The 22,329-nt window shown below is 40.0% G+C and overlaps 1 protein-coding gene and 1 long non-coding RNA gene across 3 annotated transcripts in view; one reads left to right on the top strand and one right to left on the bottom strand.

Moving 5' to 3' along the window:
• Window positions 1–21,786, bottom strand: part of cacng3b (calcium channel, voltage-dependent, gamma subunit 3b) — a 71,606-nt gene extending 49,820 nt beyond the window's left edge. For both annotated transcript variants that reach the window (XM_078951432.1, XM_004071908.5), the window contains exon 1: window positions 19,962–21,786. In XM_078951432.1, coding sequence (XP_078807558.1) covers window positions 19,962–20,178 — 217 coding nt within the window. In that variant the 5' untranslated portion in view covers window positions 20,179–21,786. The remainder of the gene's footprint in view (window positions 1–19,961) is intronic.
• LOC144994270 (uncharacterized) lies at window positions 9,579–10,676 on the top strand. The gene is made up of 3 exons (XR_013657723.1): window positions 9,579–9,665; window positions 10,092–10,206; window positions 10,291–10,676. It is a non-coding gene; the product is annotated as an uncharacterized LOC144994270 (long non-coding RNA).
• Window positions 21,787–22,329: the final 543 nt, after the last annotated feature.

Below are 22,329 nucleotides of genomic sequence, written 5' to 3' on the forward strand. Positions count from 1 at the left end.
CCTTAAGATGTATCTGCTTCTTTCTATGACCCTCCACAAGCCCGGACAACCCAAAAACCTGCATGTGGGTGTGTGCATATGGGTCAAGCCCCCTCCATGTGACTAAGGCTTTAAATGCAAAAACAGAAATCTGTTGTTTTTATGTTAAGGGTTTATTGTTGTATTTTATAGATTGAATGTATGATGCCTCAAATGAGAAACTAAATGGCCATTGTAGAATAAATAATGTGACATAATGGAGGATTTTAAACCCCATTACAATCAGTAAGAAAAAACTTAAAACATAAAAAGATTTTCCATCCATTCATTTTCTGAACCTGATTAACTCCCGCTGCAGCCTCATTACCTTAAAAGAGATTAAATACTGAATCACTCCCCAGGCGAGACCCTCCCCTGGCACCCCTCCCCCCCCACATTAGAGTCACAACTGAATTTTGTTGCACTGAACTGAATTAAACAGCCATGTTCAATTGCAATTAAAATTGAGAAGTGGATACAAAAGACATCTTAAACAATCAAACATATTAATCTTTACTTCAGAGAAGAAAAATCAGCACATGCTTGTTGTCTTTAATACTATGATTGGAACATTTTTAGCTATGACTGGTTAAATTATGTTTTTTTGGTTGTAGTAAATGGTAAATATTTATGTACCTACAAGTTTATGAAAATTCCATTGCCTAATTACCCGACATGATACACAAAACATTATTACAAAAACTATGTAAAGCTATTAAATGAATTAACTCAGTGGGGGGGGGGGGGGGGGGGGGGGGATTATACAAGCTCGCTTCTTCCATTTCAAGCAATAAATCAAGCTCTACTTGACTTTAGTTAATGATCACTATATTTAAATAAGCAAATGTGATTTTTTTTTTAATTTATTTTGTTTTTTTATCTATGCATTTCATCATTTCTGTAATGAGTTTGAGAAATCAGTGTAAATTCTTCATCGCTTTGACTATAATGCTTGAAATCAATCAATCAATCAATCAATCAATCAATCAATCAATCATTGATAATACTGAAGTGATTGGCTGGAGACAGAGAGCCGCTGTCTGCCACCGGACCGGCATAGCAATCTCAGGCAGCGGGACAAACTATGGCGGGCAGCAGAGCTTGTTTGATTGTTATGCCAGCATCCGGGCAGGTAGCTGGTTGGCAGACAGAGAATATGGGGAAGCAGCCAGCTCGGGCCTCCTGAATCCTATAATATTTTTCTTAATATCATCAGACAATAATAAATAGATCCCCTAGTTTGATTCTTGTTTTTATTTTTCCCCTCTTGAATTAATGTAAAGACACGGAAGTAGCGGCGGAAAGCTACTTTTGCGCCAGGACGTAGTGTGCACCGGGAGAGACTGTGAATGAAACCACACATGGAGACGGGATAACCGATGCTTTTGTAGAGCTTTTTAAAATAAATAAATCTGGTTTCTAAGCATCCTCTGTGTCTTGTCATAAGACATACACAGACAGAAATGTGAAGGTATCTGCTGTAAATCCAAGTATTGTTCACATCCGTGTTTATGAATGACTTCTCACGTAAATTATTTCGTGGGAACGAGTTAATGTATTTGTGGAAACCAAATATTACTACGTGAGAACAAATTAATTATTTTTTACCCATGTCAGGTCACAGGCTCCGTAGAGACAAATGATTATTAAAGTCATGACTAATCAGAAGTTTTTTGTCTCATTAGTAGATTGTAGAGGAATGCTGCATAACCACCACAGCTCATTCAACATTTATGAAGTAATTATACAATAAAACCTAAGTGAGTTATACATGAGTGATGACATACTAAGGGTTGCCACTAATGTTACATACAGCTGTTAGTGGTGCCCTCCTCCCCCGTTCATTCGTCACTTAATTTGGGAGAGGTTGAAGTGATTCCCTCCACCCCTCCCGTTTTTCTTCATACACCTTTCCAGCACTTTCTTGGTCGACAGGAGCACATGCAGCTACTGGGGGTGCCAAATCACTGGTTTCAGGCCGTTCCAAACACCGTGACAAGTGCAGGATTACAGGATTAAATCCAGAGCAAACTATGCGGACTCAGTCCGAATTTATTGAATTTTCAAGTATAAATACATCCCAACTTAATTAATTTAAAATGCTTTCAACATAATACAAAAACTTTCCATTGGATGCTACAAATTTTGCATTGAAAAGCAAACCATTTTAATCAAGACAACCATGCATTTTGAATTATTCAACCTGTGAGCCCCATTAAGGTGAGATTATGTTGTTGTCCAAACAGTCACCAGTTTTCAAACTACAAGTTTCATCCTTCATCCCAGCATACAGACCTCTGGCAGATTCTTATGGAACTATAGACTAAAGATTACAAATCTGGAATTGGTGTCTGCTGAACTAACATTAAAATATATCAAAAACAGACCAACTCTCCCTGATACACATATACTTCTTTCTCTTTCGGCTTTTCCCATCAGGGGTCGCCACAGCGAATCATCGTTTTCCACCTCACTCTGTCATGGACATCTTCTACCCTAACATTAGCCAACTTCATGTCCTCTGTTAAGACATCCATATATCTCCTCTTTGGCCGTCCTCTTGCCCTCCTGCCAGGCAGCTCCATCTCCAACATCCTTCTACCAATATATCCACTGTCCCTCCTCTGAACATGTCCAAACCATCTCAGTCTGGCTTCTCTGACTTTGTCCCTAACACAGGCAACATGAGCCGTCCCTCTGATGTACTCGTTCCTTATCCTGTCTAACCTGGTCACTCCTAAGGAGAACCTCAACATCTTCATCTCCGCTACCTCCATCTCAGCCTCTTGTCTCTGTCTCACTGCTACCGTCTCTAACCCATAGAGCAGAGCTGGTCTCACCACTGTCTTGTACACCTTTCCTTTGAGTCTTGCTGACACTCTTCTGTCACACAACACTCCTGACACTTTCCTCCAACCGCTCCAACCTGCCTGCACTCGCCTCTTCACCTCTTTTCCACACTCCCCATCACACTGAACTGTTGACCCCAAGTACTTAAACTCCTGCACCTTCTTCACCTCAGCCCCCTGTAACCTAACGCTTCTACCTTGATCCCTCTCGTTCAGACACATGTATTCTGTCTTACTACGACTGACCTTCATGCCTCTTCTTTCCAGAGCAAACCTCCACCTCTCTAGCTGTTCCTCCACCTGCTCTCTACTCTCACTGCAAATTACGATGTCATCCGCAAACATCATTGTCCAGGGAGATTCCTGTCTTACCTCGTCTGTCAGCCTGTCCATCAGCATAGCAAACAAAAAAGGACTCAAAGCTGATCCTTGGTGTAGTCCCACCTCCACCTTGAACTCCTCTGTCTGACCTACAGCACATCTCACCACCGTCATACTTCTCTCATACATGTCCTGAACTACTCTGACATACTTCTCTGCCACTCCAGACGACCTCATACAGTACCACAGCTCCTCCCTCGGCACCCTGTCATACGCCTTCTCTAAATCTACGAACACACAATGCAGCTCCTTCTGACCATCTCTGTACTTTTCCATCAACATTCTCAAAGCAAAAATGGCATCAGTGGTGCTCTTACGGGGCATGAAACCATACTGCTGCTCACAAATCTCCACCTCTTTCCTAAGCCTGGCTTCCACTACTCTTTCCCACCGCTTCATTGTGTGGCTCATCAACTTTATTCCTCTATAGTTGCTGCAGTTCTGCGTGTCACCCTTGTTCTTAAAGATCGGGACCAGAACGCTTCTCCTCCATTCCTCAGGCATCTTCTCACTCTCTAGAATCCTATTGAACAAACTCGTTAGAAATTCCACTGCTGTCTCTCCTAAGCACTTCCATACCTCCACAGGTAGGTCATCAGGACCAACGGCCTTTCCGCTCTTCATCCTTTTCAGAGCCTTTCTAACCTCATCCTTTCCAATCTCTGCTACTTCCTGCTCCACAACAACCACATCTTCCTCCCTTCTTTCCCTGTCATTTTCCTCGTTCGTCAGCTCCTCAAAATACTCCTTCCATCTTTTCTGTACACTCTCCTGGGTTGTTAGCACCTTTCCATCTCTGTCCTTAATCACCCTTATCTGTTGCACGTCCTTCCCATCTCTGTCTCTCTGTCTGGCTAGCCTGTACAAGTCCTTCTCTCCTTCCTTTGTGTCTAGCCTGTCATATAGCTCATCGTAAGCTTTCTGTTTGGCCTTTGCCACCTCTCTCTTCACTCTACGCTGCGCTTCCTTGTACTCCTGTCTACCTTCCTCAGTCCTTTCTACATCCCACTTCCTTTTAGCCAACCTCTTCCTCTGGACGCATTCCTGTACTTCCTCATTCCACCACCAAGTCTCTTTACCATCTTTCCTCTTTCCAGATGACACACCTAGCACCTTCCTACCTGTTTCCCTTATAATCTCTGCTGTAGTTTCCCAGTCATCTGGAAGCTCATCCTGACCACCCAGGACCTGTCTCAACTTCTGCCTAAATTCCTCACAAGTTTCTTCATTCTGTAGCTTCCACCACTTGGTCTTCTTTTCTGTTTTCCCTCTCTTTTTCTTCCTGACCTCCAGAGTCATCTTACACACCACCATGCGGTGCTGTCTGGCTACACTCTCTCCTACCACCACTTTCCAGTCAATAGCCTCTCTCAAATGACCTCGTCTGCATAGGATCTAGTCCACCTGAGTACTCCTACCTCCACTTCTGTATGTCACTCTATGTTCCTCTCTCTTCTGGAAGTAAGTGTTGACTACCGCCATTTCCATCCTCTTTGCAAAGTCCACCACCATCTGTCCCTCCAGATTCCTTTCCTTCACACCAAACCTGCCCATCACCTCCTCATCACCTCTGTTGCCCTCACCAACATGCCCATTAAAGTCTGCTCCAATAACAACTCTCTCTCCTCTGGGGATGCTCTCTATGACCTCATCCAACTCACTCCAGAATCTCTCCTTCACTTCTAACTCACAGCCAACCTGTGGCGCATACCCACTGACTACATTCACCATCACCCCTTCAATTTCTAACTTTAGGCTCATCATCCTGTCTGAGACTCTTTTCACCTCTAGAACACTGTTTACAAACTCCCCCTTCAGAATCACTCCTACCCCATTTCTCTTCCTATCAACACCATGATAGAACAGTTTGTATCCTCCTCCAATACTACGTGCCTTGCTGCCCTTCCACCTTGTCTCCTGCACACACAGTACATCTACCTTCCTTCTCTCCATCATGTCTGCCAGCTCTCTGCCTTTCCCTGTCATTGTGCCAACGTTAAGAGTCCCTATTCTCAAACCTATGTTCCTGCCTTTTCCCTTCTCTCTCTGGCCACGGACCCTTCTGCCTCCCCTCTTTCTTCGACCAACAGTAGTCAAATTTCCACCGACACCCTGTAGGTTAACAGCATCGGTGGCGGTCGTTGTTAACCCGGGCCTCGACCGATCCGGTATGTCTAAAGTGTTGTGGATGATTCGCATGGTTATTTTGGCAATTTTTTACGCCGGATGCCCTTCCTGACGCAACCCTCTCTATTTATCCGGGCTTGGGACCGGCACAGAAGTAACTGGCTTGCAACCCCTGTGGCTAGATTCCCTGATACACATATACAACTAGGCTAAATTATTGAACTCTTTGAAGTCGTTTCCTCAGTCATTGGAGGAAAAAGACGATTTGCTTTAAATAAGCTTTTTCTCCCCTTTAAACCCTAAAGCAGTACAAGACTACTGGCATGACGATCCGTCTGTACCAGTGACGTGCAGTCAGGAGAGGCAGGTGAGGCTGTGCCTCACCTGTCATTATGGGAAGAAAAGAGAAAAAATAAATTCAATTATTATATTTAATCAGTAATTTGTGCTTTGCAGTCATTTCCCATTTAAATGTACCATTTTTGGGTGTTTTTTCTTTTCAAAATCGCTGAATTTCCGCATTTGCCGTTCAGATACTAAAAAGTGACGTGCGATGAGGCACCAGCCCGCTGAGCCTCACCTTGGATTGCGCAATACCTTTCAATCACCGGTTCAATCACTTGTACTATATGAGCTGAGTTTACATAATTTAGCAGATGTATATGATGTACAGTGTTTGTTTTTATAAATAACTGTATGTGAGGGACGTGTTTCTTGTGCTGAGCGCTAAACGCCGGCGAAAAAGCCGCTGGGTGAGGCCAGACATTCTCGTGCCTCATGTTAGGGGGCGCCGGTGAGCCCTGAGATTATGACGCTAAAAAATACTAGAAGAAGTGATAGCAAGCGGCAAGTCATTTTCTTCAGAAGGAGCGGCGTATGGACTTTATTTACAAGTAAAGGTAAGACGATAATAACGTTTGTGCTTTTTTCTATGCTGCAGTTTGTATAGGGAAAAAAACATGTTGAAATGATATTTTAAACAAAACACATTAATTGTTGTCAATCAAATAAGTTACTCAGTATGGTTCATATGTTTGTAAATCTGACTGATGACGTCAGTGCCTCACCAGCCATTAACCTCACCGCACGTCACTGGTCTGTACATAATTCAAACTATTTAAATTGAATTCTGACACACTGTGGCATTGCTACTATCCTGCTAAGATTAATTTATGTCCATAAATCCTAATAGTGCAGATGGGAGTGCTTCTGAAGGCCAACGTCCCAAACTATTTAGAAGGAACGTGCCTTTGCACAATTAGCAGTGCATGTTACGCTGCTACTTGTCGAATTTTAAATAACTTTAATATCTCCACACAGGGAAAGATATTAATTTTTGAGACACCAGCCAAGTCAGCTGTTTGATAAAGAAAAATCTATCAGCCAAAAATATTTTTTACCAGACAAATTGTAACACTATTTTCACACACAAAATACCTTGGCTATTTTACTTTTTGAACTTTTTTCCTGATTTGATAATGAAATTGCATTAAAGTAATTTATAAATGGTGTGAAAATCTCTTTATTGTCATCTAACTGTAAAATAAAATTCAAACATGACAGAATGAATCTAGATGTCCTAATTCTGCCTCCAGGTGATCACATTTTATATTACTGTAAATCAGGGGTGCTCATTACGTAAATTGCGATCTACCGTTGATCTTCAAGGACATAAGGGTAGATCGCTGGCCAGCAAAGATAAATAACCAAAAAAAAATACTTCTAAAAAATCCATTAGCGTTTTAAAATCCCCAACAAGAAGTACATGACTTGACTGATATGCGGAACGGGCAATCGAACATTTATTGAGGCCCGAATCGTCCTGCGTGCCTCCGCAGTTCCCACCTGATGAATCCAAGCCCACTAGGCCAGCAGTGTTTTCCTGTAGCACACGCTTCCCATGGAGCAAGCCGCGCTTTAGAAATGCCATGCTACCCCCATTGCACGGTTTACAGCAGAGCATGAAATACGATAGTCACAGCATTTTAAAAAATAAATATTTTAAAATGCTGTTTTAAAATAATGAACAGGTTATTAAAGCAAAATGAAATATGTTTAGTAAAATAATGGCTAATTTAAAATCTGTGTGCAGGTTTTTCCCAATTTCATGATCTTTTTCTTTATTTATGAGAGGTTTATTGGTTGATTGTGTGATTGCAAAATTATTTATTTATTTTTTTAAATTATGAACAATTTGGGACTCCATAGCTTTCAGCCAATCCTGTATCATTTTTTCATCCGTTTTTCAAATTAAAATCAACAATAAAAACACAGCAAAAACAAACTGCTTTCTTTAATGAAACATTTCTTAACCTCCAAGAAAAAACAAATGATGAAATGATTATTATGTTCACACTTATGTATCACATTTAAAAAAGAGGCCACTTTTTTGTGCCACTGGTTGTAGGTCTCCAACTTCACTGATTAAGATCTAGATGACAAAAATAAAAATTATAAACTTAGACAAGTCAGCAAAACCTGTGGTAAATAAATTATATGAATCCTGCATAATGACATGATGAAAAGATAAAAACATACCTGACGAAAGTTCTGGTCATAGTGCTTCAGGCTGTGATGCAGGCTGCGCTGACAGGTGTGCTGCTGGGTGGTGCCATGGTGGTTATCCCTGCCAGAATTTGTTTTCCTGTCGTAGGAATACAAATTCTGGCCGACATAGCTGGTTTGTGTCAGAAAGCTTAAAAAGGAGGTTCCTTGTGTTTTTTCCAGGGCTACTAAGGGTTTAAACTTCATGTCTGTCATTATTGTTTGCAGTTTTTTCACATCTTCAATGTTGTAAAGGAAATTGTTTCATTATTATCATTGTTTAAATGTATTTGTTTAAATGTATGTTTAAATTTTAACTCAGATTGACCTTTTTACCTTTTTAGAAAACAGTTGTGTGTTTGTTCATCTGCTTCTCATCCCAGCAAGGATGAGGGGGTTTTACGACACACTGTAAAGGAATACTGTTTGAACTCAGAATACACCAAATGGGTCATTATACGACACCCCCTACTGAACTTTTGTCTGTGTCTTGAAATTGTAACCTCCCACTTGAATTCTTAATAAAAGCAGCACGAGGAGATGCAGAACCTTTGAGAAGAGAAGTGTGGTGGATGTTTTCTGACACACTGGCTTCTTCTCCCTTGTGCATGTGAAACTTGATTCTTGTTGTGGTCTGTTGTTTCTAAATGTGTTTTTCTTTAATGTCTAGATGCATTTATCTGACAAATGTTAACAATGACAGCAGTCTGTGTAAGGAAAAGCATGGCGATTTGTTTAATTTAGCGTTTAAAAATTGTGATATATATAAAACTGGTGTTGTGGAAAAATTTGCCAACGGACAATTAATAATTATTTTCTAAAGTATTTGAACAAGCCTATTGTGTTTAGTAGCTACAACTTTGTATACAGAGCAGAATACTGGACAGCTGTGGGAGTCCTCTTATACATAAAGCATTAACTTCTCCCTGTATCCTTTCACACTCCTTTAATTTCTCCAAATAATAATGAAATATGATTTAACAATGATGTGCTGTGTTTTCTTTTCCTTGTGTTTGTTTAGATGTTACGGTGGCCCTGAAGTGCAAAGCATTCAACAAATCACTCGATACAAAAACATTTTTAAGATCACAACAATTAAAAAAAAAAAATTTTTTTTAAAAAAGCAGCATTACATTTTAGAAAACAAAACAAAATTTCAGAAACCAAAACTTGAAAAACAAAAATGACAAAAAAAAAAACATTTCAGAAAACAAAATTAATTTCCAGGAAAAAAAAGAAATATTAAAAAATGAAAATATTTCAGAAAAAAAATCCAGAAAAAAAATGAAATATTAAAAAATGAAAAACATTTCAGAAAAGAAAAAAAAATTCAAGAAAAAAAATGAAATATTAAAAAATGAAAAACATTTCAGAACACAGAATGAATTTCCAGAAAACAAAACGAAATCTTCAAAAATGAAAAACATTTCCAAACCGGAAGAAGTAGGTACTATGGGACAACGCTGATTGGATGATGATTTTTGTCAATCATTTGAACTGAAAAGTATTTTAAATGAAGCGATGCCGGATTTTATCGTCCAAACAACAATGTACTATAATAATCCACGTATTTCCCATTTATATATCAAATAAAAAATGCAGCAAACTGTTAATGAACTTTAAAATTATTTTTTTAACATTTCGCCTGACACACGGTCACCCGGAAGTAGTTTGTGAGCACTTTTACTTTGAACGCTGTGCGCTAATGTCTACGGCTGCGAGGTTCACGCTGTCAATCATCTTTAGGTAAGAATCAATTCTGTGATCTTTTCTTTTGTCAGTCACATGTCTCTAAGGATGTTAATTTTAGGATGTTAAAGTGCTGCTTTGAGAAGATAATTTCTTTTTATCTTGCGCATGCGCAAAAGGAACCCGATGAGACGAACCGTCTGATAGCCGTGATAGCCGTTCCCGTTTTCGGTGACAACATGAGAGAAAAAGCTCCGAGCCAGCCTGATTCTGTGATTTATACAGTAATTACAGTAATTATATGGCATCAGTGTTGCTAAAAATCGACTTTAAGACTGAAATCAGTAAACAAGTTCTTATGGGAAATAATATTTAAGTGCATTGTATATTTTTGAACCATGCATATACACATATACTGAAACTTAAAATGAACTTTAAAGTTTATAAAATACTTAATTGAATTAACATGTGATATTTCTGCAGGGGAAGTTTCTCAAAGCGAAGTTCCAGAAAGGTTTGTGCTGCAGAAGAACAGATGGCAGCTCTACATGGGAATACAAGAAGACTAAAGTCATTGATATCATTGTGCAGTGTACAGGCAAGTCACCATGATTTATGTGAAATGTAATCAATAAATATTATTTAACCTTAATATCTATTTTTTTTTTTTTTTAAATTGCAGGTCCTTTAAAAAAAAGTCTTTAACCTGCTGCATAAGCCTGATTAGTTGTAAATGATGCAGTGGGGAGTGAAAGACGAAGCACAATTCCTGGCTTTAGCGTCGGGCTGATGATCTGGAAATCACATCTATGAGGAATCGCATCAAACACTTGTACAACTCCAAACAACTTAATGTTCCTTTAAGCAAAACTCCAGTTTAAAATGTTCATATTAGACTTGCTTCATTTAGGAGTTTTTCCATGTTTACCATTTTAGGTTTTAAAGCTTTATTAACAAAGATGATGTTTGATTTTCAAAGCTGTTGTTTAGAAATGTTTCTTTGTCAATGAAAAAACTGAATGCTGATGTGGTAATAATGGATATGAAAATAAACAAATTTGTTTCATAGCAATGCAGTATATTTATTGAAAACTTAATATGAATACGTTATTCAGTAACAGAAACAAAGAAACAGTTGTGGATTTTCCTTTATGGGCTTCTTCATGCAGTCAATCAAATGTTGCGCTTACAATCAGCATTTACTCAGCGTACCTGTCAGTCACATTTATTAGAGGAAAAAATGCATCTGGGAAAGTCTGTTTGTGCTTAACAACTATATCAAAAAGAGTCATGTCAGGGAAGTTTATTCCACATTGCTGCTCAGCATCACATCCAGAGGAAGATGCACAGGTAAGGGACCCCAGTTCCTGCTCGTACATGCTTGCAGCTTCCTCTGCACTGGACTCCAGCTCCATTGAAATCCCTGACAGAGATAAATTAAAAATCCCTGACAGAAAAACATCGGCTGCCGTTCATCTTTCATTCAGGAAAAAGTTGAGTTCATCAAAATGAGGAGAAAATGGGTTAAACCAGAAATTCATTAGGAAGGGGTCAAAACACCAAACTCAGAATAAAATACATTATTTCAGTCTTATAAAAAATACATTCTAAAACAATTTGGTATTCCTCCTCTGCCTGAAAGACTAAAACGTTTTTTTTAAAGATTTATTTTACACTACAGACTTTGCCACCTTTAGTTACACACCTGGACGTGTCTGATGATGTGCACATCCAGTCATTTACTGTCATGTTTCTGTGCACTGACACACTCTAAAGTCAGAGATCTTAATAGTGTGAATAAGAAGCATTCATAAATGTTATTCTGAGACACAAACTGCTGCAGTTTACCTGACAGCTTTGCTGATTTATGCGGCTGGTACACCTGTCTGAGAATCCTGCCCACGTGACCCCCCCTCTCCAGCTGATGAGGTAACCTGTCATTAACGTATGACTGAAGGATCTTGGATCTGTCTGTAAACACCCACCTAGAAATCACGTTTAACGCTACATTTATTACATCAAACAAATGTGCCTCCATACCTTATCTGTGGATGGCGGGACTGCATTTCCTGATGATGTGCGCCGTCTTTAACACCCGTTTCTTCACAGCTGCTGCTTTAGACAGAATCCTCTCACGACATTTTGAAACATTTGTAAACCTGGTTGGTGTTGATATTTCTGCGTGCGTTCTGTCATCACATCCGCTAAATATTCAAAGATTAACGTTTATGTTAACGTTTTACCGTCCCTTTCTTTGTTTACCTGCAGAACGGACGTCATCCACACAAACTACTTCCGGGTGACCGTTCTACTTCAGACGAAATATTCAAAAAATAATTTAAACCTTCATTATCTGTTTGCTGCATTTTTGATTTAATATGTAAATGGGAAATACGTGGATTATTATAGTACATTGTTGTTTGGACGATAAAATCCGGTATCGCTTCATTTAAAATACTTTTCAGTTCAAATGATTGACAAACATCATCATCCAATCAGCGTTGTCCCATAGTACCTACTTCTTCCGGTTTGGAAATGTTTTTCATTTTTGAAGATTTCGTTTTGTTTTCTGGAAATTCATTCTGTGTTCTGAAATGTTTTTCATTTTTTAATATTTCATTTTTTTCTGAAATGTTTTTCATTTTTTAATATTTCATTTTGTTTTTCTGAAATGTTTTCATTTTTTTTATTTCATTTTGTTTTCTGGAAATTAATTGTTTTTCTGAAATGTTTTCATTTTGTAATATTTCTTTTTTTTCTGGAAATTAATTTTGTTTTCTGAAATCTTTTTTTCTTTTTTTTCTTTTTTCTTTTTTATGTTTTGGTTTCTGAAATTTTGTTTTGTTTTCTAAAATGTAATACGCTTTTTAAATTGTTGCTGTGATCTTAAAAATGTTTTTGTATCGAGTGATTTGTTGAATGGTTTGCACTTCAGGGCCACCGTAAGATGTACTGTAAATTCCGGACTACAAAGCGCACCCGATTACAAGCCGCACCCACCCATTTTCACGTGTTTGACTGCTTTTATACATACACAAGCCGTGTCAGAGTACAAGCCGCGCATGTGTTAGCCGATATTGTCATCCTGACAGATCACGCCCAGCATCCCAGAGTGAGTGCAATTTATTAGCACATTGTGGGTGGTGCCAGTTTTGCCTGGGTCACGTATTTGGGTGTATCGACATCTGTCAAACAGCATGGACCTATATTCTGTTCACAAGTCCCTCAGTTATGGTGTTTTTATTTCATTTTTTTTTACTTATTGACAATCTAGGTATCTAACATAAAATTACAAACAGTAACATATAATCAACATTACATCCCTCAGTTATAATGAGGAAATTTACATCCGCGATTCCACATTTCCCATGAGTCTTAGGGGCTAAAGGCGGGGCCAACGCCCGGCTCGCCATTCTGTTGTACGTGTTTAAGAATGAGCAAGTAGCAGCAGTGCATGGAGGGGTAAACGGGAAAAGCTCTCCTTCCGCTTGTGTCGCAGCAGCGTTATGGGAGTAACAGGACTGGTTAGAAAACACAACGGTAAAATAAAGCAGCGGCGACTGAAAAGCGCGCGCCTCAGCGCGATACGCGCGCCTCAGTGCGGCGCGTGCGTCAGAATTCAGAAGCCTCTGCACTCCGCGGACGCCTCTGCGCTCCGCTCCCGCCCCGCGCTTCTTGTCTCCCCTTCCTATCTACTCCGACACCTCTGGCCAGGGCAGCTTCAAGGAGGAGCACTTCGTCCCCGTTGGGCCGGTGGATGGAGCAAATCGTTTCTGTGCAAAGCAATCGGACTTAATACTGTACGTTTTGCGTATGAGGGGCGGATGCGTTGTTACGTGTGGGAGCCATCAGACTGCCATCGGCCCCGCAGCTCAATCAGCAGGAGAAAATGTCTCCAGCTCACACGGAGGCTGTGAGCTTTTCAAAGCAAAATTCCGCTTTTACGGTTTCCTTAGAAACCGTAAATGGAGTGTAAATTCACTCCATGCGCTGTTCTCTCCGTCACGCTGCAAACCGGCTTTTCCAAACCCGTTGGTGACGGTGGACTTTTTTACGCTGCTTTTAACGATTGCTTTTAATTTGAAAGCTTCATCATAATGTAGCGGCGATCACGTGCACGTTGGGTCTAATGGCACCAAAGGATTCTGGGATGCGGCCGGGCATGCGTGTTTCATTTTGTTGAACCATGACTGAAGTGTCTAAGACCTGAAGTCAAGTCCATGCTGTTTGGCTGCTTAGAGGTGTGTTGAATATAAATGCCTCGTGCTTGGTGTTAGATAGAGAATTCAAACTATTCACTGAGTTCGAAAGTACGTACATGGCGGCCGCCAATTAAATCCATAAATTAGCCGCGTCACTGAATAAGCCGCAGGGCTGTAAGCGCAGAAAAAAAGTAGCGGCTTGTAGTCCGGAAATTACGGTAGTTAAATAATACAATTTGTGGCAGTGAGCATTCCCCCTTCCCTTTGTTAATTAACGATGAATATGTGAAAAAAAAAATGCAAACAACAATGACAAACATGAAAGATACACCCTCACCAGCCCCAGAGGAAAAAACACTGGGAACATCCATCTGCTTTTAATGCTTTCTGACAAAAAACAGCTTTATTCCACAACAGGGACAGAAATTCTGGTCTTGGACCGGCCTCGGTGAGGCAGCGGCCCAAGCTTTTTGTGTCATGTTTCCACCCGAGACTTCGTGACAGGAACAGTTAATTGTGTCCAAACAGTTCAATTCCCAATCAGATCATCCATTAGACACTATCCTTTTTTTGCCTGCGTCAGTTTGGGATATCATCGGTTATCAGGTCAAAGTAGCACAATTAACATCTAACATCGTCAAAGGCATGTGACTGAAAAATTATTAGAATTGATTCATACCTGGAAAATGATGGAAGTATTTTCAGTTGTCATATCTTCAGACCTCAGAGTTATCACTTTACTGTTGCAAAATAAACACAAAAAAGTATCTATTCCCTTATGACAGATAACTAAACGAACACAAGCAGCGAACCATTCACAATAAAACTTAACACCAAACAACTGCTGGGTGAAATTTGTTTCTCAGATGAAAACACAAAAGACTTAGGTTAAACTTTCACAATATTTCAAATCGTAAATTTGAAAAAAAATTAATATATATTTTTTTTCTGTTGTTCAGAAATTAATCATTAAATAAAGCAGTTTTTTTGCTGCTTTTTATCATTGGTTTTAATTTGAAAAATGGATGAAAGAATGATACAAAGATTCATAGGATTGTATGGAGCCCGCCGGGTGCCAGTGGTTAAAATGAAAAAAAATCTGATAAACCGTGTGCACAGATTAGTAAACCGTGAGCACGCATTTATATACGGTGCGCACAGATTAATTAATTATTGTGCTCTTGCTGTTGCGCAATCGTGCGTGCACGTACATTGCATGTGCACGTCTCTGAGCAGAGCAGATAGACTTTGAGCTCTGTGTTTGCATGCATGTGAGGATGCTTTATCACATTGTGTGCAACAGAGGAGACTTCGGACCCAGTCCGTTTCCATGTTCTGCATGAGCGGGCTGCGGGACTCAGAAGAACCGTGTCTCCTGGGAGATTTGTATCTCTCCAGACTAGGGGTGGGCTTTGGGACAGGGGGGGCAGCTTTTGAAAGAACAGCCCTGAAAAACCGTGCAAAAAAAAATAAATCATGTGAATTTGTGTTACCAGTCGGGTCCAGACAAAATAAAGGCTGATGGTTATTCAAGTTTAAGTTGATCCACAGCTAAATGTGTTTTTAGCACGGCTAAAGTTGTTAGCACGTATGTATTAACTTATTCCTAACCCGTCTTGCGTTTCAGTTCGGCCAAAAACAAGCACTGTGTGCACGGATTAAAAAAACTCTAAGCGAACATGCACTTAGTAATAATCATAACAAGAATAAAATCTTGTTTAGAAGATCATCTCCCTGTGTCTATCGGAGCTTAGTTTGTTTACATCAGGACTTCTCTTCCTCTATGGATTTATCCAGACCAATCACTATCGTACACGCCATCGGACCAACGTACAGCCAATCAAATACTGTGACGTCATCATTAGTCGCTGGCTGTGTTCGGTGGTCTGCGACTAATGATGACGTCACACTATTTGATTGGCTGTCCGTTGGTCCGATGACGTGTATGATAGTGATTCCAGTGATTCCTAACGGAAGAACCTGGAAGTTCCTATGTAAACAAACAAAGGTCGGACACATGGAGATAATCTTCTAAACATACTTTTATTATTGTTATGATTATTACTAAGTGCATGTTCGCTTATAGTTTTTTATTTAATCCGTGCGCACAGTTTTTTTTTTTGGCCGAACTGTCACCGAAGAAGGGTTTGGATTAGGTTAATACATACGTGCTAACAACATTAGCCGTGCTAAATAACAGACAGCCGTGGATCAACTTAAACTGGAATAACCATCAGCCTTTATTTTGTCTGGACCCGACTGGTAACACAAATTCACATGATTGTGTGCACGATTGTGTCCCAAAGCCTTTTCTCTGTCTGGAGATACAAATCTACATGGTTCTTCTGAGTCCGGGCGGCAGCCCGCTCACGCAGAACAAGGACTGCGGTCCGAAGTCTCCTCGGTTGTGCACACTTTACCAAACAACCCTCACATCCCCGCAATCATGAAGCCAAGAGCCATCTGCTCTGCTCAGAGACAGGCACATGCAATGTGCGTGCGGGCACTTTAGAAGAGTCTCACAATTCACTGCAGGCATTTCTCTCACAAATATAGAGGGATTCACAAATAAGAAGCGTTTTGCAGATGCATATTCTGTGATTCGTAAAGTGTACCTAAAATTATATTTGTGAAACACGTGCGCATTTCTGAAACTGTTATTGTGGATTTATGAATTTATACCACATGGTTGCATAAATATATATTTGTGAACCGTGTGAGCGTCTGTATTTGTGAAACAGTTTATGTGCACTTCCTAATTATGAAACTGAATTATCTCTATATAACAAAAGACCTTGGTTGCCAAGGAAATAAAAAAATTGACATTTGCCAATTCTTCTAAAAAGTTACATAGACCTGTTTTTTCAACCCTATGGTGACCAAAAAATAAAATGGTTGCTATGGAGGTAAAACCAATAGAAAAGCTGCCATTTTAATGAATTTGTCACATCCAGCTCTGACCAGAGTTGGCAGGGGCAAATAGATGGAGCAAGGGGTGTGTAGCAGCCACTAAGACAATAAGAACGGATCATAAGGGGACACCGATGCTGGGGAGAGTAGCACTTGCAGGCCATACAACGCTGCTGGCAGCTTTGATTTTGTTAAAGGTTTTCCATGTTTTTTTTTCCACTTTGAAAGTTAGAGAAGGGATTCAGCATTGTATATTGGCATTTTTAAGCTTGGTTCCTAAGACACACTGGTTACTAGAACCACCTTATGAAGATAAGTAAAGATACAGATAATAGGGGTTTCCCATAGAAGTAAAAAAAAAACTGTTTACATCTTCAAGATGCAAATTGAAGAAAAATACCAAGTAGGAAGGAAACTAAACATTAACTTTCAAGGTTATAGTTGGAAAAAAGTTCTATTTTAGTAAAAAAAAAAAAAAAAAAAAAGATAATCAGCATTAGAAAGATAACCCTAAAATCCAAAAATTGTGTTTGTCACAGCATTTAAACCAAGAGGCAAGTTTTTCCAAATGTTAAAAAGAAACCAAAAGTGGATTTTCTTCCAAAAAAAAAACAAATTTGCACCTTCTTAACTGATGATAAAAGGTACAGTCTTTGCTTGAAAAGCGACTGATGTTAAACATACGCGTAATGCTGTATGGCATAAAACAAATACAGCAATTAGACTCCAACCGTCAGCTATTTTACTTTCAAAATAAATGTAATTGAGTATTAGATTTCTATATCAGCATGACTTGACCTGGCCAATAGGTCCACAGCACCTTTTAGAAGAACAGGTAAAAAAAAGATCTAGAAGAGTATACACCATTTTCAACAAGAATTATGAACTTTCACGCAACGGCAATAGATTTTCAAAAACGTGTTTACCACAGGCATCATCATATGTTTCCATGGAGTCTGTCCCTCAGGAAAGAACAAAATCAGACTTTCAGTTTGTCCACAAAGAATTCCATACTTTTGGCGAAGTTGAAAAGCTCTTTTTTTTTTCTAAAATATTAATTACTTAGGATAATTAAACCCACAGATTGTGCTCGGAGTTAAGGGATATACAGTGGTGGACAAAATTGTTGGTACCCCTCAGTTAAAGAAAGAAAGTCCACAATGCTCACTGAAATGACTTGAAACGTTCAAAAGTAATAAATTAAAATGTATTGAAAATTAAATAATCAAAATCAGCCATTACTTTTGAGTTGTTGATTAACAGAATTATTTAAAAAAACAAACTAATGAAATAGGGTTGGACAAAAATGATGGTACCCATAACTTAATATTTTGTTGCACAACCTTATGAGGCAATCACTGCAATTAAATGGTTTCTGTATTTGTCAATGAGCCTTCTGCACCTGTCGACAGATATTTTGGCCCACTCCTCATGAGCAAACTGCTCCAGTTGTCTCAGGTTTGACGGGTGTCTTCTCCAAATGGCATGTTTCAGCTCCTTCCACAGATGTTCAATGGGATTCAGATCTGGGCTCATAGAAAGCCACTTCAGAATAGTCCAACGCTTTTCTCTATAGTCATTCTTGGGGGTTTTTGGCTGTGTGTTTTGGATCGTTGTCCTGTTGGAAGACCCATGACCTGCGACTAAGACCAAGCTTTCTGACACTAGGCAGCAAATTTCTATCTAGAATGCCTTGATAATCTTGAAATTTCATTTAACTTTGCACAATTTCAAGACACCCTGTGCCAGATGCAGCAAAGCAGCCCCAAAACAGAACTGAGTCTCCTCCATGTTTCACAGTAGGGACAGTGTTATTTTGTTGTATGCTTCATTTTTTGAGCTGATGTGTCTTACCAAGAAGTTCCTGTTTTGTCTCATCTGTCCAAAGGAAATTTTCCCAGAAGCTTTGTGGCTTGTCAACATGCATTTTTGCAAATTCCAGTCTCTTTTTTATGATTTCCTTTCAACAGTGGTGTCCTCCTTGGTCGTCTCCAATGAAGTCCACTCTGGCTGAAAACAATGACGAATTATGAGATCTGACACTGATGTACCTTGATCTAAGAGTTCACCTTTAATGTCTTTGGAGGTTGTTCTGGGCTCTTTGAATACAGTTCCAACTATCTGTCTCCTCAATTTGTCATCAGTTTTCCTCTTCCGGCCACGTCCAGGGAGGTGGGCTACTGTCCCGTGGGTCTTTAACTTGTGAATAATATGTGCCACTGTCCTCACAGGAACTTCAAGCTGCTTAGAGATGGTTTTATAGTCTTTACCTTTACGATGTTTGTCTATAATTTTGTTTCTAATGTCCTGGGACAATTATTTCCTTCGCTTGCTGTTGTCCATGTTCAGTGTGGTACACACCTTTTCACCAAACAGCAACATGACTATTTAGCTCCCCTTAAATAGGCAGACTGACTGATTATGGGTTTGAAAACAGCTGTGATGTCAATTAAAGGACATACCTGAGTTCATCATGACCCCCTGGGCAATTAGTTCTCAGTCTTTTATGGAGGTACCATCAGTTTTGTCCAGCCCTATTTCATTAGTTTTTTTTAAATACTTCTAGTAATCAACTACTAAAAAAGTAATGGCTGATTTTGATGTATATTTTCAATAAATTTTAATTTAATGTTTCTTTTGAACGTTTCAAGTCATTTCAGTGAGCATTGTGGACTTTCTTTAACTGAGGTGATGGACAATTTTGTTCATCACTGTAATGGCCTCTGCCTTTATGCATGAACAAGCAGCAGAAAAAAATTGCAAGAAGTTTGAAAAGCCCTCAAAAATTAAATAAATTTCAAGGAATTCCTGGAGGTGGACATAAATTCAGTGAGTTGGGATAAAAAGGCACGTAAACATGCATCAACAAGTGTTGATTGAATAACAAACTCTTGTGGCCCTCAGTGGATCATTCAAATGCGTAATTGTTACAGCAATGATCTCTGCAGGAAACCTGCAAACATCCGCTTCTGTTTTATGCAGTGATGTTTGCGAAATTTGGCTTGTTTTAACACAATGATGTGGTCAGGTGACCTCAAGGGAAGATTATTGATCTGTTGTCACACAAACAAACAAACAAACAAACAAACAAACAAACAAACAAACAAACAAACAAATAAATAAATAAAAACCACAAGAGGTTCCTTTGCTAGGGTGGGGAACAGAGAAAGGAGTTTCCACGCGCGCATCTGCTTCCCTCCAGTCAGCTGTGGCAGTGAGACAGGTCAGACTGATCACGTACCTTCCAGACAGCAGGTTCGCCAGAGGCCGGAGTGCGTCATCACCTCTTCGTTCTTGCGGCTCGTGTCATTGTCGCCGCTGCTCTTCACGCGGCAGACCCCGCGCGAGTACAGCCAATAGTCCGTGCCGACGGCGATGGTCATGAGGCTGAAGGCGGCGAACGCACCCACCGTCGTCACGAGCATCTGGATGCCGCGGTCACACATCAGCATCTTCATATAGGCGGCTCCTGGGTCCCTTAATCTCTTTTCTTTTTGCCTCTTCTTTTGCTTTTTGAGATTCACCCTTTATTTCCTTAATATCCCGCGAGACTTGGAGAGATCGTGGAGTTGAGCAGCCAAGCATAAAAAACGCATAGAACACAAATCTAGATGCAGATTATTTGCGTGATTATGAAAAAGGGGAACATTTTTTGGGATCTGCGGTTCGCTTAGTTGAGGCTCAAAGCAATGGGCGGCAAGGTGGGAAAGCTGGCAGATCACTTTCTATTTCACGCATCAAAAATCGGTTCTCACCATTCCTGCCCACGCTCCGTCAGCGCAGGGTGACGGCGGTGCCACATTGCGCCTCAGCTCTGCGCGTCTCCAGCCGCTCGTGTCTCCCTGAAATGACAGCTACGTTGCGTTCCAGCTGCGCTAATCCCCCCTTCTTTGGTCCTAACGTCCTGCTGTGTTTCCTTCTCCTAAAAAAAGATTCTCTATGTTTAGCAGCCAGGGTGCGGAAACACCATCATCAAAACGTCCATAATGGCTGGCTCTCTGAATATGTTTAATTAAAGCCAGCCACCTAAAAAAATTATATATAAAATATAAAGCTCCAAAATATGTTAGAGCCAGCTCTTATTATTCGAATTATTCAAGGAACGCATCGGTTTGCTGTGAGGAAGGCGGTCTGTTTGTTTTTAGCTCCAGCTGTTGACTCACTGATTTTATTTTTTATTTTTTTGCTTCCTCCCGCCTCGACGTACGAAATCTGCTTTGGGTTACAGAAAATGACTCCAAATCGTGTTTCGATCACCGGTACTCCAGTGGCAGGAGCTGTTTGCTTAATTCTGACGACTTATTAATTAGAGATTTCTTTTTAGTTAAAGATGACCTGCTCTGCCTCTACCAATGGAAAAATGATATAATTTCTTTTTATTTTTTATAAAATTTCTTATAATTTTTTATAATTTCTTTTTATAATTTCTTTTTATAATGACGGCATCATTGCTTCTGGTTGTTTTCCCACGGTTTTTCTTCATTCAAACAGCACACACACAAACTGACAAAAAACTGAAATTCCACCGGGAGGGGGGGGGGGGGGGGGCGTTCAAGCTGCTCTACTGGGCTATAGGCAGAAACGTGCAATGTATCTGGATCCACCCACTCTGCAAAGAGACGAGAAGCACGGAATCATAGGAACTCCTGGTATATATTTAGAGGAGAATCTTCTGAAAACCCCAGGAAATCACAAAAGATGAAAAGCAAAGACGATGTGATGAAATCCACAGTAAAGCTTGGCTCCTTCAGGTAGTCTAAAGTCCCCATCCCAGTCTGTCTACAAACATCTCTGGTTTGGCCTAGTTTCCCTGCTCAGAGCTGTCCATGGTGCTGAATCCAGTGCTGTCCTTGGTGCCGTGTAAATGCTGTGCTCCTTCTCATTTCCTTTCTCCTGCGCCTGTGAGGCGCCAGAATCTCCTGCAGATAAGTAAGGCGCGCACGCGTTGGGGGGGGGGGGGGGGGGGGTCATGTGTGTAGAATCCAGCCCGCGAGAGAAGCAGACGAGAAGCTTAAAGAGCCACTGACCTACTTTTATTATGATGATTCCACTTCAGCCTATGGTCTATGGCTTACTCTGTCCACAATAAAAAGAGTGCGCACAGATGGACAATTGTAAATATAGGGGTATGTATCTAAAAACTGACCAATAAAGAAAAAGGAACACATTGTCTTTTTTTGGACTGACATGACATTTTGCAATAAAACAACACAAAACTACAAGAATATTTGTGTTCGGTCTCTGTCTTTAAGTCTTTGTTAAACCTTGTTTAGAAACTATGGCCTAGAGGTGCAAGACACGTTTACATTTAAGATACATTAACAACAAATTACAATACAAATGAACAAATACTGAAACACAACAGCAAATCCCAGAGCAAATTACGAGTCCTGAAACACAACAGCATATCCCGAAACACAACGGCAAATCACAAAACAAATTACGAGTCCTGAAACACAAAAGCAAATCTGAATGAATGACCAAATACCATTTTTAACAAGCAACCCCGTTAAAAATGAGCAAATCCAGAAGCACAGAATTGAAAGCAGAGACACAGCTTCTAACAGAAGGGACGTAATGTAAAACCAATTGTGTATGGGTCTTTAAAG

Source organism: Oryzias latipes, chromosome 8, assembly GCF_053564925.1.
Source record: "Oryzias latipes strain Hd-rR chromosome 8, Olatipes_Hd-rR_3.1".
Taxonomy (NCBI): Eukaryota; Metazoa; Chordata; class Actinopteri; order Beloniformes; family Adrianichthyidae; genus Oryzias; species Oryzias latipes.